Source organism: Mus caroli, unplaced genomic scaffold, assembly GCF_978045245.1.
Source record: "Mus caroli unplaced genomic scaffold, Mus_caroli_1 scaffold_9, whole genome shotgun sequence".
Classification (NCBI taxonomy): Eukaryota; Metazoa; Chordata; class Mammalia; order Rodentia; family Muridae; genus Mus; species Mus caroli.
The window spans coordinates 117,844,617-117,859,851 of NW_028227264.1; the positions used below are offsets into that span (position 1 = coordinate 117,844,617).

At 42.0% G+C, this 15,235-nt stretch overlaps 1 protein-coding gene across 1 annotated transcript; it reads left to right on the plus strand.

Annotated features, from left to right (window-relative positions):
- The first annotated feature begins 8,554 nt into the window (after positions 1 to 8,554).
- Il22 (interleukin 22) lies at positions 8,555 to 13,110 on the plus strand. Its single transcript, XM_021175096.2, has 5 exons — positions 8,555 to 8,740; positions 9,132 to 9,197; positions 9,298 to 9,441; positions 10,318 to 10,383; positions 13,033 to 13,110. Exons 1-5 carry the CDS (start codon positions 8,555 to 8,557, stop codon positions 13,108 to 13,110), a joined length of 540 nt encoding a protein of 179 aa, XP_021030755.1.
- Positions 13,111 to 15,235: the final 2,125 nt, after the last annotated feature.

A 15,235-nucleotide genomic window follows, 5' to 3' on the forward strand; every position in this document is an offset into this window, starting at 1 on the left:
GGATTGTGAACACCTAACTTATATAATTATTAGAAGTCAGTTGATATGTGAGATTTATTTACTCCAGAGAACTCTTTTCAATGATAGATCCTGAGCAGATAGGAGATGACTGACCAGGCAAAATGCAGAGAGAATCCATCATCAGCCAGACTGAATGCAGAAAGAATTCACTAAAGGCTCAGGTTATTAAAGAGTCCTATAAATAAAGATGAATAATTCAAGCAGGCCCCCTCCTTTATGGGTGCTAATGAGGAAGCAGAGGACTAAGGTGTCCAGGACCAAGTGGGTAAAAGAGGTCACTAATACCATAGGTGACCCCTTGTCTCATTAACAAAGAATCAAGGTCTAGGAAAGTCTCCATAGGATGCTCTGGAGAGGAAGATAAAGAAAGTCTGGAAGATGTTCCAATGTACTGTCTGCTGTCTTACAGATGGGTAGACATCAGCCACGGCTCCCCTAGACTGTGTCCTTACCCATTAGCCTCTCTCAGAGCCACCGGACTGAGAAAAGGAGCAGCTGCTCTTTTCCTGCATTCAAGCTTAGACTAGGTGCTTATGGGAAAAAGTGGCCTCTAATGGGGAAATATCAATGAGAGCAACCCACTGTCCTACAGCTTGGTGTCTTTGTAGTAAGGAGGTTATTTATTAAGCCTTTTAGGTTGCCTCCATTTTACAGACACAAACTCATCAGTTGTTGGTGTCATATAAGCAGTTGGTTATGTCCGGTCTAGCCAGTGAGGGTCAAATACTGTTTAGAGACTGGTAAAGGCAGATAGCTCTGTTGTCTTGAGCTCCCTTGATCATGGGTGCAGACAGTAACTCAGCTGTGAGCCTATACAGTGCTATCAGAGGGTAGCCCTTCAACATCAATCGTTCTGTCTCTGACAGGACTCTACAAGGAAGAACACACTTCCTATTCCTTGTCGGCTCCTCTTCCCAGCCCACAGATCATAAGACACATTCGGACAAATCTAGACAGGTTATAGGGAGGAGAGGTGCTGTGGTTTCATCTGGTTATCACTAGACTCTGGTTAGCATGTCTCCTGTCCAGTAGGGACCACTCTGTTCAGCTGGACCGAGAAGCAAATGTCTTCCGTGTAGACACTACACCGATGAGCCTCCATGTGCTATTATTAGAGGTCACTGGGGAGCTGGCTTTAAAATAGGATTTGTCTCTCCTGCCTCTGATATGACACGCTTATCTCAAAATGTCCTTCAAAGTCCCTCTTCTGAGTCAGGATGCCCCTCTGATTCTGTGACAGGGAGAAAGGACAGTAAGAGGATAGTGGTAGAGGAAAGGGACTGCATTTTTAAGGGTGGCTGAAGGGTAGGAGGAGGAGTGGGTCTGGGGGGAGGGGAGGGTGAGGTGGTAGGGAGGACTCAGAAGAGAGGAGGGAGAGAAAGCTGTGCTAGGGATGTAAAATATGGAACTACATGATAAATAGATGATAATCATAAATGAATATGTATTTATTGACTTAGAGATGATGACAATGTATTGTGAAGTATAGACATTATTTTTAAATGTTGTTTACTAAGATCTCCTAATAGGAAAATGTGAGTGAATATTAGGGAGAAGTGCGAAGTACATTTTAAAAAAAAGATTTATTTACTTTTTAAAGTACACTATAACTGTCTTCCGACACACTGGAAGAGGGCATTAGATCTCATTATAGACGATTGTGAGCCACCATGTGATTGCTAAGAACTGAACTCAGGACCTCTAGAAGAGCAGTCAGTGCTCTTAACCACTGAGCCATCTTTCCAGCCCCACAAATTACATATATATACACACATACATATATATATATATGTATGTGTATGATATATTATATAACACATAAAAAAGGAGAGTAGATGAAGAGCAAATTATTCCCAAGAGCAATTGCTACTGCTTAACTCATGATAGAAGAATGACCACTGTAAGGCAGTTGAGATGTTCATCCATAGAGAAGACAGAGAAGACCGTCTATCACCATCACCATCACCACCACCACTGTCACCATCACCACCACCACCACCACCATCACCATCACCACCACCACTGTCACCATCACCACCACCACCACCATCACCACCATCACCATCACCACTGTCACCATCACCACCACCACCACCACCACTATCACCACTGTCACCATCACCACCACCACCACCATCACCATCACCACTGTCACCATCACCACCACCACCACCATCACCATCACCACTGTCACCATCATCATCAACAACAAACTTCAAGCAGTAACTCCATCATCCATCTCTTAACAGGGTTTCCTTAGTTGATTACTGCTGTTTCCTAGTTGATACTTTGCTGTGTATCTGCTGCCCACGATCACTCAAAACCAAAAGCAACAGATTACTCTCTGGATGGTTCTTAAAGGAGTTCTGACCGTCTTGGGTTTTCTTTAATGTTTACTTGGGAACTTACTAGGCTAATACTTTAGCAGAATCTATGTGGGTAATATTAATTATGTGATGCAAGTGCATGTAGTTTGGATTAAACTCTTTTTTTTTTATTAAGATGTTGTTGCATGACACTGTCTTCTAAGGCAGTCAACTGCCTTCTCCTGACTTCAGCTATGTCTGTCTGTCTGTCTGTAAAAGACTACCACGCAGTTGGGCTTTTAGACTACTAATGTTCCTTCTCAGAAGGAGGGCGTGGGCAGGGTAATTGGACCTCACCGCAGCCGCCCCTCTAAGCCAGAAATACTCAATTCTGCCCTCATTGTGTGTGGCCTTGAGAGCTTGTGGAGGAGCTAGAGAATGCAGGTTGGGGAAACTGGGGAGAAGGGGCTTTACCTACGTGGCTATGGAGACACGATCATCTAGGCCGAGTGAAGAAGACTCGCTAGTGTGTCTGCTTTTACACGTTCTGTGCTCTCCTCAATAGCCCCTTACCCATGTTCTGCAAATAAGCCCAATACATTTGCTGGTTCTTCAGGGCAAACCCTTGGCAGAATTGACTATTAGTTTGTCACTGGGGCCTTATGAGGGGGAATATACATTGCTTAGTACTCTCCACAAAAGTCACTGTCACAACAAGTGGCAAAAATAACGATTTGTGTATGAAGATTAAGATGGTTGGATGTCCCTGGAATGGGGAAGAAATCTGGAAAATTTATACTAGTTTCAAATGTCTGAGGAAATTATTTAATATGTGTAAAAGACAAGACTTAGAGATGATAGGTATGATCTTAAAATTTCTGAGATCAAAAGTCAATCAAACTTCTGATTAAGGCAATGGAACTATTGTTCTGTTCTTGGTTACAATTAAGTCTGACTTAAAGAACATAAGTGTGTGTCCAGTCAAAGTTTACTTAAAAGCTTGAATTTTGCCCAACCTTTATCTAAATACTGCACAGTGGTCCTGATGGTTGTAACTGACATTCTAGGTATTCAACAAAATGTTGAGACTTTACCACCGTGGACAGAGATATTTAGAGGAACACTATTTTGACCTTTGCCCTCCAAAGTCAATGAGGTCTTGGAGGGGGGTCTGTGGGGACAACTCTTGAGATCTTCTGTAAATGTGGAAAGTCACCTGTTCTCTTGTTTAGGGAGGCCATGGAGACCATATTGCCTGGGTTCTCACCAGTGTCCAGTCTACAAAGAGACGGGTCAGTGCAGAGGGAAAACTTGCTCAGTACCTCCTGTGAGGCCAAGGTCAAGAAAGGCCTTTGACTAATCCTCACACAGATGGAACAAGAGATGGAACAGATGGTAAGAGAGAGGCTAGGGGGTCCAGAGGTTCTTTTCAGGCACAAGTGACTCCTAAAGAGCAAATCCCCAACTGACTTTGACAAAAAAGAGAAAGATTAATTTTGTTCATTTTCATAGTGTGAAACACCCAACAGAAAAGTTTAGCCAAATATTAAAATGATTGGCATATATACATATACACATATACACACATACATACACATACACACACACATACACACAGATACACATACACATGCACACACACACACACATATACATACACATATACTAATGGTTCAATGGTCCCGAGTATTACATGCCCCAGATGTGAAGCTTAAAGCCATTTGAGATGTTATTTGGGCACTCTTTCTCACTAATGACTTTCTTCTTGATAAGGAAAATGCTACTCAGATATAAGACTCTAAGGCAGTGGTTCTCAACCTTCCTAACTCTCTGTAACCCTGGAACACAGTTCCTCAGATTGTGGTAACCCCCAACCATGAAATTATTTTTTTTTTGCTACATTATAGCTGTATTGTTGCTACTGTTATGCATCAAAATGTAAGTATCTGTGTTTTCCTGTGATCTTTGGGGGTCAGGGCCAGGACTGCCAGGCTGAGAACCACTGTTCTAAAGCCTTCCCTTACCATGTGGCTGCTGGCCTTTGTGCCGGCTTAGGTAGAAGCAATGTGGCTCTTTTTCTTATCTCCCCTGTTCCTCTTCTCTAGGCAGCTACTGGGATTCATTGCTTTCCTGCTTTATTCTTTTAAACTCTGGTAAAAACGTTCTTAAACTTTCTATTGAGTCCATTCTTAAATTCTTTTGTCAATGAGACTAAGAATTCCAAGAGGGGACCCTGACTTCCCCCGTATCACTAACACACAGATTTCACTTTTATGAGTCTGTAGATTAAAACTGCCTTTCCAGAGAACAAACTGGGGTGCTTAGTAAAAGTTAATAAACTTATTTTCATAATTCAGTGGACCTACTCTTGGGTAAATATTTCAAAAATGTTTGAAAATTTTATTATTTATTTCTATGTGTCTTCCCTGCAGGTACATATGTGTTTCATGTGCATGAGTGCAGTTCCCATGGAGGCCGGACAAGGCAGTGCTTCGCTTGGGATTTGAGTTACAATCACTGGGACTCCATGTGGTTGCTGGGAATTGAACCCATGTCCTCTGGAAGCATAGCTACTGCTCTTAACTACTGAGCTATCTCTCCAGCCCCTTAAAAGTTCTTTTCAACATACATTGAGAGTGGCTTGGATGAGACTGCTTAGTTTTGCCATGTCTGTTTTCTGAGCTGTTGGAGGCTATTTAGGTGCTTATCGTAGAGAAAGGAGCAAATGAAGTGTGGTGGTGCTTTTAAAGTCTGAATCACGAAGCTTGAAGCAGGGGCTACACATGGCAACATGGAGAGATTGTAAGACCATGACACTGAGTGGCAAAACGAAGGCAAGTGAGAAAATTTTTCCAATAAAATCCAATAGTTGTATATACTAAACAATACTCTTTGTCTTAGAAGGATACAGGCATAGAAATGAGTATTAAACATGGGCATGAGCTTGTATGCAAGAATGACCGTGCACATTGGCATGAGAAATCTGGCGAACATAAGCCTTTAACCTGAGATGACTAAAGGCTTCCTTCTCTTCGAGAGAGCAGTGTTTTAAAGATTGCAGAGTTTGGTGCATCTGTCAATGAAGGTAGATTTATTCCGTAGTCAGTACAAATCGATTCATCGGATGCGGTTGGCCAAATACCAGGAAGAGGACAGAGAAGGAAACGGCAAAAGCAGACCTTCCAGTTGGGGACCTTGGTCAGCTCCTCCCAGCGCTAGACCAGGTGAACTGTTGCCTCGATCTAAGATTACCCATGAGTAGTCTGTCTGGGACCTGGGAGCACGATGCTGATGTGATTCTATTTGGAGGTGACTTGAAAATTCATGAAGAACCCACTAGAAGGAAAGCCTGCTGGAATCAGAAATCATTCAGGACATTTGCCTCTGGCTGCTGTTTTTTAAAAAAAGCCATCTATATCTCCAATCTACCTTAACAGCAACCGCTTTTGAGAGTCTTTCTACAACTGTTCAGAAACCCACATACAGCCACAGATTACATGACGTTTCGGTGAATCTTAGTCAAACTCATGAAATCCCCGTGCGTTAACACTCGCATTAATGGGTTGTTTATTGGAGACTATGACACACGGAAGAATGGGAAACAGAGATACGTTGCTATTAAATTGCTTTGCAATTTTTTGCCATTATGTTTTTTCTCCCCTTACAGTTATTTATTCCCCATCCAGAGACAAGAATGAAGCTAGTAAGTAGAATCAGATCACAGTCCAGTTTTAGAAGAATCAAGAAAGCAAATTACCTCTATTTTACCAACGGTGGTAAATTATTTAAAACCACAATTCTACATTTTCATTTAGTATGCTTTTAACAGTCCCCTCCTAAGGGTATAACATTGCTATAGTCACAGTTACAAAGATGAAAGAGGCAGGCTCTTCTCCAAAACATATAATTCAATGGTGTCAAAATTTTATCTTTCAATGGAAATAAATTTATGTATGTTTGTTAGTTTCCCAGACCAACCAACAAAAGCCCAACTAACCTACAGAATTAACTTAGGTTGAGTGCTTGTATTATCACACAGGAGTCTGGTCAAAGATCACCATACTTCATACACTAGACAATCAGACATGGAAAACTGCCTTTTTTTTTTTTTTGGCTTGGGATCATAAACAAGCCCCTGCAATGTCTATCACTTGCTTAAGATTCTTCTAATTTATAAAAAGATATTTCTTAAAATGAAAAGCAAACAGAGCACGTATTTATAGCATGGTGTTCTAACTATGCAGGTACAGAGTGGATTGGCGAAGAGGCGCTATTATCAGCATTAACCAACATGTTAATGTTTTTTTCTGGCAAGCAAACTTGAAATCTATGACTTAAACAATCTTCAAGCCTCTAATATAGTGCTAACAACTGGAGTCCGCTGCTGTCCAACGAACTCTTGAGCACGCTCTCCTGTTTGCGATTTTATGTTCTTTGATCGACTCCCCAACCTCTCACCTTCGACTCCTGATGGCCACCTTTCTACTTTCTGCATTTATGAAATCCATGTTTTAATCTTTTTATTAAAATATTCACACAATCAGTGTTTGTGCATGTCTGTTTCACCCACATGTATGTCTGTGCACCAAGTGCTGCCTGGTGCTTGTGGGGGAAAGGAGCAGGAGAGGGTGCCCTGGCACCGGAGTCACGGATGGTTGTGAGCCACCATGTGGATGCTGGGAGTTAGACCCAGGTCCTCCAGAAGTGCAGCAAGTGCTCTTAACCACACGCAGGCATCTCTCTCTCCAGCCCCAATGTGAGTGCTTTTAGATTCCAACTAGAATAGAGATCTGATGGCTTCACTCACTGCCACCTCCCCTTTGCATCTTTCTGCCAAGGATACACCAAAAAGCAAGAATCCCCAGACTGCTTTCGCTCTTCAAGTCTGCACCTCTCAACAGATCAAGATTCTACAGTAACCTGAGCCCTTTCTCCAGTGTCCCTCTAACACTTTTGATCTCAATTAGCTGAGGGGAGAAAAATCTCACACAGTGATTTTCATAACTTCGCATTCTAGTCTAGATGTAGGCATTTGCGTGTCAGTCTAGGGTAAGTGTCTGCTCCCACCGCTTAGGAAAGACTTTCCTAGTCTAGTTGTAAGGTGCTATCTGGGATTCAATGTACATACAATGAATTCAAGTCCACATGCAATCAATCCGAATATTTTGTAAATTCTCTTCTTCAAATATCCATCTATATAGTATAAGTTATTGTAGGATCATTTAAAAATAATGTTTTGAGACTTATGTTTGCACAAGTAAAATGTCAGAGAGAATTAGCAAATGTATAGTATTGTTTTATTTTAAAAAATCTATGCTTAAAATGTCTATTAGATTGTTCACTACTGATATTTCCAAACTTAACTTGACCTTGGCTATGATTTCAATCTTTATATTTGCATCTACCATAACTGTGTGCTCACTTAAAAACAGTCTCTGAACGAGAACATACTGTGGCAATGGGAGCTGTGAAGAAAGCCAACATTCTTATTTTTTTTTTAAAGCTAGATATAGTTTAGGATTCCATATACTAAAAAAAAAAAGAGATATAATTATTTTAAAAATTGAAACAATCTCCAAGTTTTCATTATGGCTTATTTCAAAGCACAGAATATAGGACACGGGTCTTTTATTTCTGGTCACTTCTAAAGAGATAAGAATCTATGAAGTTGGTGGGAAAATGAGTCCGTGACCAAAACGCTGACTCAATAGCTACAGGAGATCAAAGGCTGCTCTACTCAATCAGAATCTACTACGCCAAAGCCATGGCTTTCTTTGAAAACCGTGTTTAGAAGATTTCTGGGATTTGTGTGCAAAAGCACCTTGTTGGCCCTCACTGTGACGTTTTAGGGAAGACTTCCCATCTCTCAAGGTGGGAAGGCTTGGAGGTGGTGTCTTGTGGCCTCCTATGGTGGTTAGGTACTTCTCAGAAGACAGGACTGGAAATTAGATAATGTCTGATGTCATATCATTCACAATACCAAAAAAAAAAAAAAAAAAAAAAAAAAAAAAACCCTGGTGTCCCGATGGCTATAAAAGCAGCAACTTCTGCCTCTACCATCACAAGCAGAGACATCTAAACAGGTAGGCACTCAGACTGCTACAGAGAATCATCTGCTTGGTACCATGCTACCCGACAAACGTGCTTCCCTGATGCTTTTGCCTTTTGCTCTCTCGCTAACAGGTTCTCCTCTCAGTTATCAACTGTTGACACTTGTGTGATCTGTAATGGCTGTCCTGCAGAAATCTATGAGTTTTTCCCTTATGGGAACTTTGGCCGCCAGCTGCCTGCTTCTCATTGCCCTGTGGGCCCAGGAGGCAAATGCGCTGCCCATCAACACCAGGTGCAAGCTTGAGGTGTCCAACTTCCAGCAGCCGTACATCGTCAACCGCACCTTTATGTTGGCCAAGGAGGTACAGCTGCATCTTTTTCTCTCCATACCAACTTGCCACTTTCTTTGAAGCACTTGCAAACTCTTTAGGGGCGCTTTATCTTCGTATGTCTCACTACCTATGTTTTCTGTCTCTTTAGAGACTCTTTAAGGACTGGATCTTTTCTATTTCTATTTCAAGGTCTCAGGACCATTTCCTATCTTGGCCTTCAGGAGACATATACTGAATTTTATCTACAGAGGCACGTTTAGAAAGCTACCCACGACTGCAATACTTTCCATCTTCTTGTGCTCTCTTCTGAACTCATACTCTCTTGGCTACTCCTGAGACCCACTGCGGACATACATCTCTACTTACAGGCTTTTCTTCCATCTCCTTGTCATCCAGGCACTTAGGGTTTTCTCTCTTTCAGGCCAGCCTTGCAGATAACAACACAGATGTCCGGCTCATCGGGGAGAAACTGTTCCGAGGAGTCAGTGTAAGTCCTCGCTGTGATGAGCAGGGCTAGCTGCGGGAGCTGGTGGACCCTCTGGGATGGTCTGACGTATGACCCCCTGCTGCTTCTTGTCTACCTGCAGGCTAAGGATCAGTGCTACCTGATGAAGCAGGTGCTCAACTTCACCCTGGGAGATGTTCTGCTCCTTCAGTCAGACAGATTCCAGCCCTACATGCAGGAGGTGGTGCCTTTCCTGACCAAACTCAGCAATCAGCTCAGCTCCTGTGTAAGTCTGGCTCTGGCTACCTATGCTCCTCTCTCTTCCTCTTCTATTCCAGTAAGAACCCGAGGTCCTGCCCTCTCTCTCTTCACAAGCGTGAGGAAGGCCTCGGCACCACCACCATCATAGGCCACTAGAAATAGGTCACAAAGGCTTTGGCTTCAATCGAGTAATACTTAGAGTTTGAATGAGTGAAGCCTCATTTGTTTTATCCATGGAAAGAAATCAACTCAAATTCTGTAGGATGAGAAAGATGTTGGGAACGAAAAAAGGCCTAGATAGAGAAACAGATCTGCTGAGTACAGTACTTATGGGGGGGGGCAGGGGGCGATATCCACTGAGTACAAGTACTTGTGGGGGAGGGAATGGCACAGAGCAAAAGTTGAAGGGAAAGAGGAAGATGGAGAGGCCTAATGGTTGGGGGTGTGAAAGGTCACTCCTTTTCCATGTGATGGAGAGTTAAGAAAAATCAGTGTGTGAGTTTGATGTCTTCAGACACCCCAACTATGGCAGACTGCAGGAACCTGGCATTTAGGGAAGGCACGACTTTTCACACGAGAAACTTTATGCTCTTGTGCTACACTCCCACCTTTGATGAGGTTCAGCTCAGGTTTCGTTTCTACCGTTCTTGCTACTGGTGGAAACTTCAGTAGGATTCCCCAAAGATGAGGACAGCTCTTCTGTAAGGGAGGGACCTGGATTTCAGTGTCCTAGAGAACTAAATAGCTCAGAGAATCTAGGTCAACGTGAAATCTAGGTCACTGTGGGCAAAAATGACTGAACGCCTTTATTCCAGGTGAACGGTCACGTGCCTCAGATATACTGAGGTATTGGGCTCCCACCGGATAAGATTCTGTTAGTGAGTCTGCTTTTATTTTGCAGCACATCAGCGGTGACGACCAGAACATCCAGAAGAATGTCAGAAGACTGAAGGAGACAGTGAAAAAGGTACTATTGGCAAGCCACAATACTAAGCCATTCAGTAGAAGAAGCCGGGATTTCTTTCTCTGCTTCCCAGTCCCTTCTACTTTGTAACATTTTATTTGACTTGTCTACTGTCTGGTCCATTACTCACTTAGCTGCACCTGCATCTAGCTGGGTCTATAGATCTTTCAATCTGTGTCTAAATTTGTAAGTCACAATTCTGGAGCTAGCAAAAAACTTAGCTCAGCCAGTCTCATGAGCACTTGCTCGGAGGATGGCTTGTGACAGAGTCAATGCTAGAAGACAGCATCCCTGATTCCCAGCTGGGCACTTGCCTAGTGGCCACATGTAATTACTTTAGCCTGATTAAGTATTTGAGAAAGCCAGTTCCCACCAACCTACATAATCCGAAGAAGCATGCATTGAAAACTAGAAAGCTGGGCACAAACTCACTAGAGATGATTTTTGAGCTCATTAAACTGATGCTCTGAAATGTGATCAAATCAACCCAGAATAACAACAAAAGAGCTGGATTTGCAAATAGGATGAGTATTTAGAATCACTGGTATTAATAGCTGTCATCTTAATTAAAATATAGTGTCTATTTAGCTGCCTATTTAAGATTAAACACAAGAGAGGATAGCTTCCCAATTTACTTGGCCTGGTTTCACTAGAGTAAAAATATCAGTCACGGATTAATTATAGTGTCATGAAAGTCTGAGTTGGAAATCCTTTCCTTACTTTTTACCTTCATTTCTTAGTTATTATTTTTTTCTTCACACCCTGATCAAGCCACTAGTAAGCACCTATCTGCTGCGAGCTATTATATGACTTTACAGCAAACAGCATCGCTGTGTGGCCGCTTTGGGGAAGGGAACAGGATAGCAGGAGGCTCAGGCTAGCAAGTCTGACTCGCCCTAAAGCCAGAGGCATGGTTGCTAGCAGAGAAAGTGAGGCTCTTCACAAGTGGGTGTGCTTAAGTAATCAGAAACAGGAAGGCTCCGGTTGATGGAATTATCAGTAAGATATCTACCCTTATCTCCTTCTTCTATCGAACCTAAATCATCTCTTCTTCTTGTATGTAGGCTGATAAACACGCTTGTTTTCTTTTGAGTGTTCATGGCTTTGTGGATTTTCAATTCTCTGCCAGTTCTTGTTAGAGGGTTTGTTACCTTGACACCTGGGCTTGGATGTTAGCATGGCAAAGGCACACACTTCTGAATGCCTGTGTAAAAGGTTATTCATTTACTTTGTCTTTGGAAAGGTGAAGCGTGTGTGAGAAAGAACTCACAGGACATGTGTTCTCTGTAGGAAAACTTTTTTTTCCCCTTAAAAGCCTATAATCCACTTTCAGTCAACTTTGACTTTTATACCATGCTGTCACATGAAAGAGTGTTTAGGCCGGCTCTCTCGTGGCTCTGGGAAAAGCACCAATAGGGGAAGGAATGTTATGTGGAGAAATCTGACAGGCAGGGAAACTGGTCAGAGCTCCCCAAAGACCACTACAGGTGTTAAGTAGGAACAGTGGAGGGTGGGCTCATGTAATAGAATGGAACAGAGGGAGGGAAGATAAGCTACAAAGTTTCAAAGGGTCCCGAGTCTTTAAGATACAAAATAGCTGGTTGGGCTTCATAACAAAGGAAGTCTGGGAAGGCAGCAAGCGAGAGGGGGAAAGGGAAAAAACAGAATGTAGAGGATTTGAAAAGCTACAAATCCTCCACGAGAGGATTTTTCTTGGAGCAATCTAGAACAAGGGTAGTGGGTTAGGTGGATTGCAGAAGGACTTGCTTTGCCATTTGAATCTGGGTTTTTGTCTCTCCATTGAGGTTGAGAGCATCACCCTTTTTACCCTCGAATGGAGGAGGAAAGAAGGGGTGTTTTGACTCCTACCTGGAGTTTTACTAATTTAAGCAATGGAACAGACACTCGGAACCTCCCCTTGACAAAAAATGGAAACCTGTTGTTTCTCTTGTTTGTTCTTTTGTTAAGAAAGCACAGGCAGCTGGGTGTGGTGGCCCGCACCTTTAATCCCAGCATTTGGGAGGCAGAGGCAGGTGGATTTCTAAATTCAAGACCAGCCTGGTCTACAAAGTGAGTTCCAGGACAGCCAGGGCATGGGCCGAATGTGGGTCTTTGACTCAAGGCTTTTGAGTTGAGTGCTCATCAATAGTTGATCATGGTCAGGTGGAGGGCTACCTGTCAGGCCAAGCCCTGCTGGCTTAGCACTTAACATCTCCAGGTCTCAGTATCACTTCCTGCTGCTTAGCATGGTTAGGAGTTGAGCAAACCTTTTTTTCCAACCCCCACTAAAATTTAATTTACAAAAGACGGTGTAATTTGTGGGACACAGTGTGATAATTGATCTATGTGTGCATTGTGCAAGGTTCAGTAAGGTAGATTAATAGGCCCATCAACAGCTTTATGGGTGTGAAATGCAAGTAATATAGGTAGATGCCTGTGGTGTGTTTAGGTCAGAAAGGCATGATTTTAAGGTCTTGGGCAAATCATGTTATACTCATGTTAAAAATGCATTATGTTGATTATCAATCTTTTAGAGAAGGCTGATACTTGGTTTTGGTGCTCAGCAAGCAAATGTCACCAGCTCTTTCTAACTAGTACCACTTTAGAAAATGCTACAGGTGCTCAAATTAGTTTGTGTTCTTATTTTCATAGCTTGGAGAGAGCGGAGAGATCAAAGCGATAGGGGAACTGGACCTGCTGTTTATGTCTCTGAGAAATGCTTGCATCTGAGCGAGAAGAAGCTAGAAAACAAAGAACTGCTCCTTCCTGCCTTCTAAAAAGAACAATAAGATTCCTGAATGGACTTTTTTACTAAAGGAAAGTGAGATGCTAACCTCCACCATCATTAGAAGATTTCACATGAAACCTGGCTCAGTTGAAAAAGAAAATAATGTCAAGTTGTCCATGAGACCAGAGGTAGACTTGATAACCACAAAGATTCATTGACAATATTTTATTGTCACTGATGATACAACAGAAAAATAATGTACTTTAAAAAATTGTTTGAAAGGAGGTTACCTCTCATTCCTTTAGAAAAAAAGCCCATGTAACTTCATTTCCATAACCAACACTTTATATATGTAAGTTTATTTATTATAAGTATACATTTTATTTATGTCAGTTTATTAATATGGATTTATTTATAGAAACATTATCTGATATTGATATTTGAGTATAAGGCAAATAATATTTATGATAATAACTATGGAAACAAGATATCTTAGGCTCTAATAAACACATGAATATCATAAATCTTCTGTCTTGTAATTTTTCTCCCTTTAATATCAACAATACCATCATCGTCATCATTACCCAATTATTCTCATGACTTCATGCTTGATCCATATTATACTGTTAAAGTTTGTTCCTGGAGGCCTGTGGTTTTGTGTGTGTGTGTTGTGTGTGTGTGTGGCCATGCACGTGAAAGCCAGAGATGAATATTAGGTGTTCTGCTCTATCAGTCTTTGCCTTATTATTTAAGACAGGGTCTGTCACTGAACCTGGAGCTAGGCTGGCCAACAAGCTCTATTAATTCTTTTTTTTTTGAAAAGATTTATTTATTATGTTTATATGAGTACACTGTAGCTGTGAGCCACCATGTGGTTGCTGGGAACTGAACTCAGGACCTCTGGAAGAGCAGTTAGTGCTTTTAACCACCGAGCCATCTCTCCAGCCCACTCTATTAATTCTTTGATCTTTGTGCCTTACCTCATGGAGCTTACAGCCTTGTGTGGCCACACTTGGTATTTTACACAGATGCTGGGAGTCAATCTCAGAACCTCATGCATTTACGCTAAACACTCTTACCCTCTGAGCTATCTCCCCACCCTGCAAACATGCTTTAAAGGCTTAGTTTTCAGGACAATGGTTATCGAGAGGCGGTACAGCCCTTAGGTCTGGTGGCTGCTTTTCTTGTCAAGTGGGTATACCCTTGAAGGAGACAAATGGACAGAAGTCCCTTCTGTTTCTCTTGCTTTTGCATCTTGGGCATGAGGTAAGTGATTTTGTTTGGTCATGTACTCACACACTTTGACAGGGAGTCTGGCTACAAATCTAAATACAGTTGACCCAATTGGCCATGAACTGAAACCTCTGATACTATGATAGGAATAAACTTTATTCCTTTGCAAGATGACTGCTTCTGATAGTTTTTGCAGTGCTTTAAAGCTAGCACACACACACACACACACACACACACACCATACACATGCACACACACATATACACATACATCATACACACACACACACACACACACACACCCCACACACATACACACACCACAATCTATTTTATGGATAAAATGGGTTTCATTTTTATGGAAGGAATCAGAGACATATGAAGAAATGTTTTGTGAACACAAGGAACTGCTTCATTTCTAGGGAGGGCATTCCTCAGTCTTCCTGAGAAGAAAGTAATACATTACGTGTGGGTGAGCAAGTCTCTCTGACAAGTGGAACTATCATTTATACAAGGCTTTTGTACCAGAAAATGGGAAGTATATTCTGGAACACACAAAGAGAAACTGTATTTTCAAAATCTATACCGTGGTACCAAGGAGAAAGAGAGACAGAGAAAAAAACAAAGGTTAGATTAGGAGACGTGATAGTAGCACAGAAAAGCCACTAGAGAGAAGGAAATTTATTGATTATGTATGTCTTTTCATAGAAGGTCAAAGTCACTAGGTAGACAAAGTTAGAGACTGTCTGTCTAGAGTGTTTTCTTCTACTACCTGGTGCCATGAGTCTGTTCCTCAGGTCACTTGCCAGTGACCTGCTTTTGTCAGCCTCCCACAGCATGGGGTAGTGAGCAGTGAGCCTGTGTGTGAACTGTCCCTTCTTCCTGGACAACAGAA

What these genes read in the sequence shown, in the direction of transcription:
- Il22 (XM_021175096.2), top strand. Translation starts at nt 8,555, where the DNA reads ATGGCTGTCCTGCAGAAATCTATGAGTTTTTCCCTTATGGGAACTTTG. An exon ending in CCTTTATGTTGGCCAAGGAG is followed by an intron (nt 8,741 to 9,131) that starts GTACAGCTGCAT and finishes TCTCTCTTTCAG; the next exon opens with GCCAGCCTTGCAGATAACAA. An exon ending in AACTGTTCCGAGGAGTCAGT is followed by an intron (nt 9,198 to 9,297) that starts GTAAGTCCTCGC and finishes GTCTACCTGCAG; the next exon opens with GCTAAGGATCAGTGCTACCT.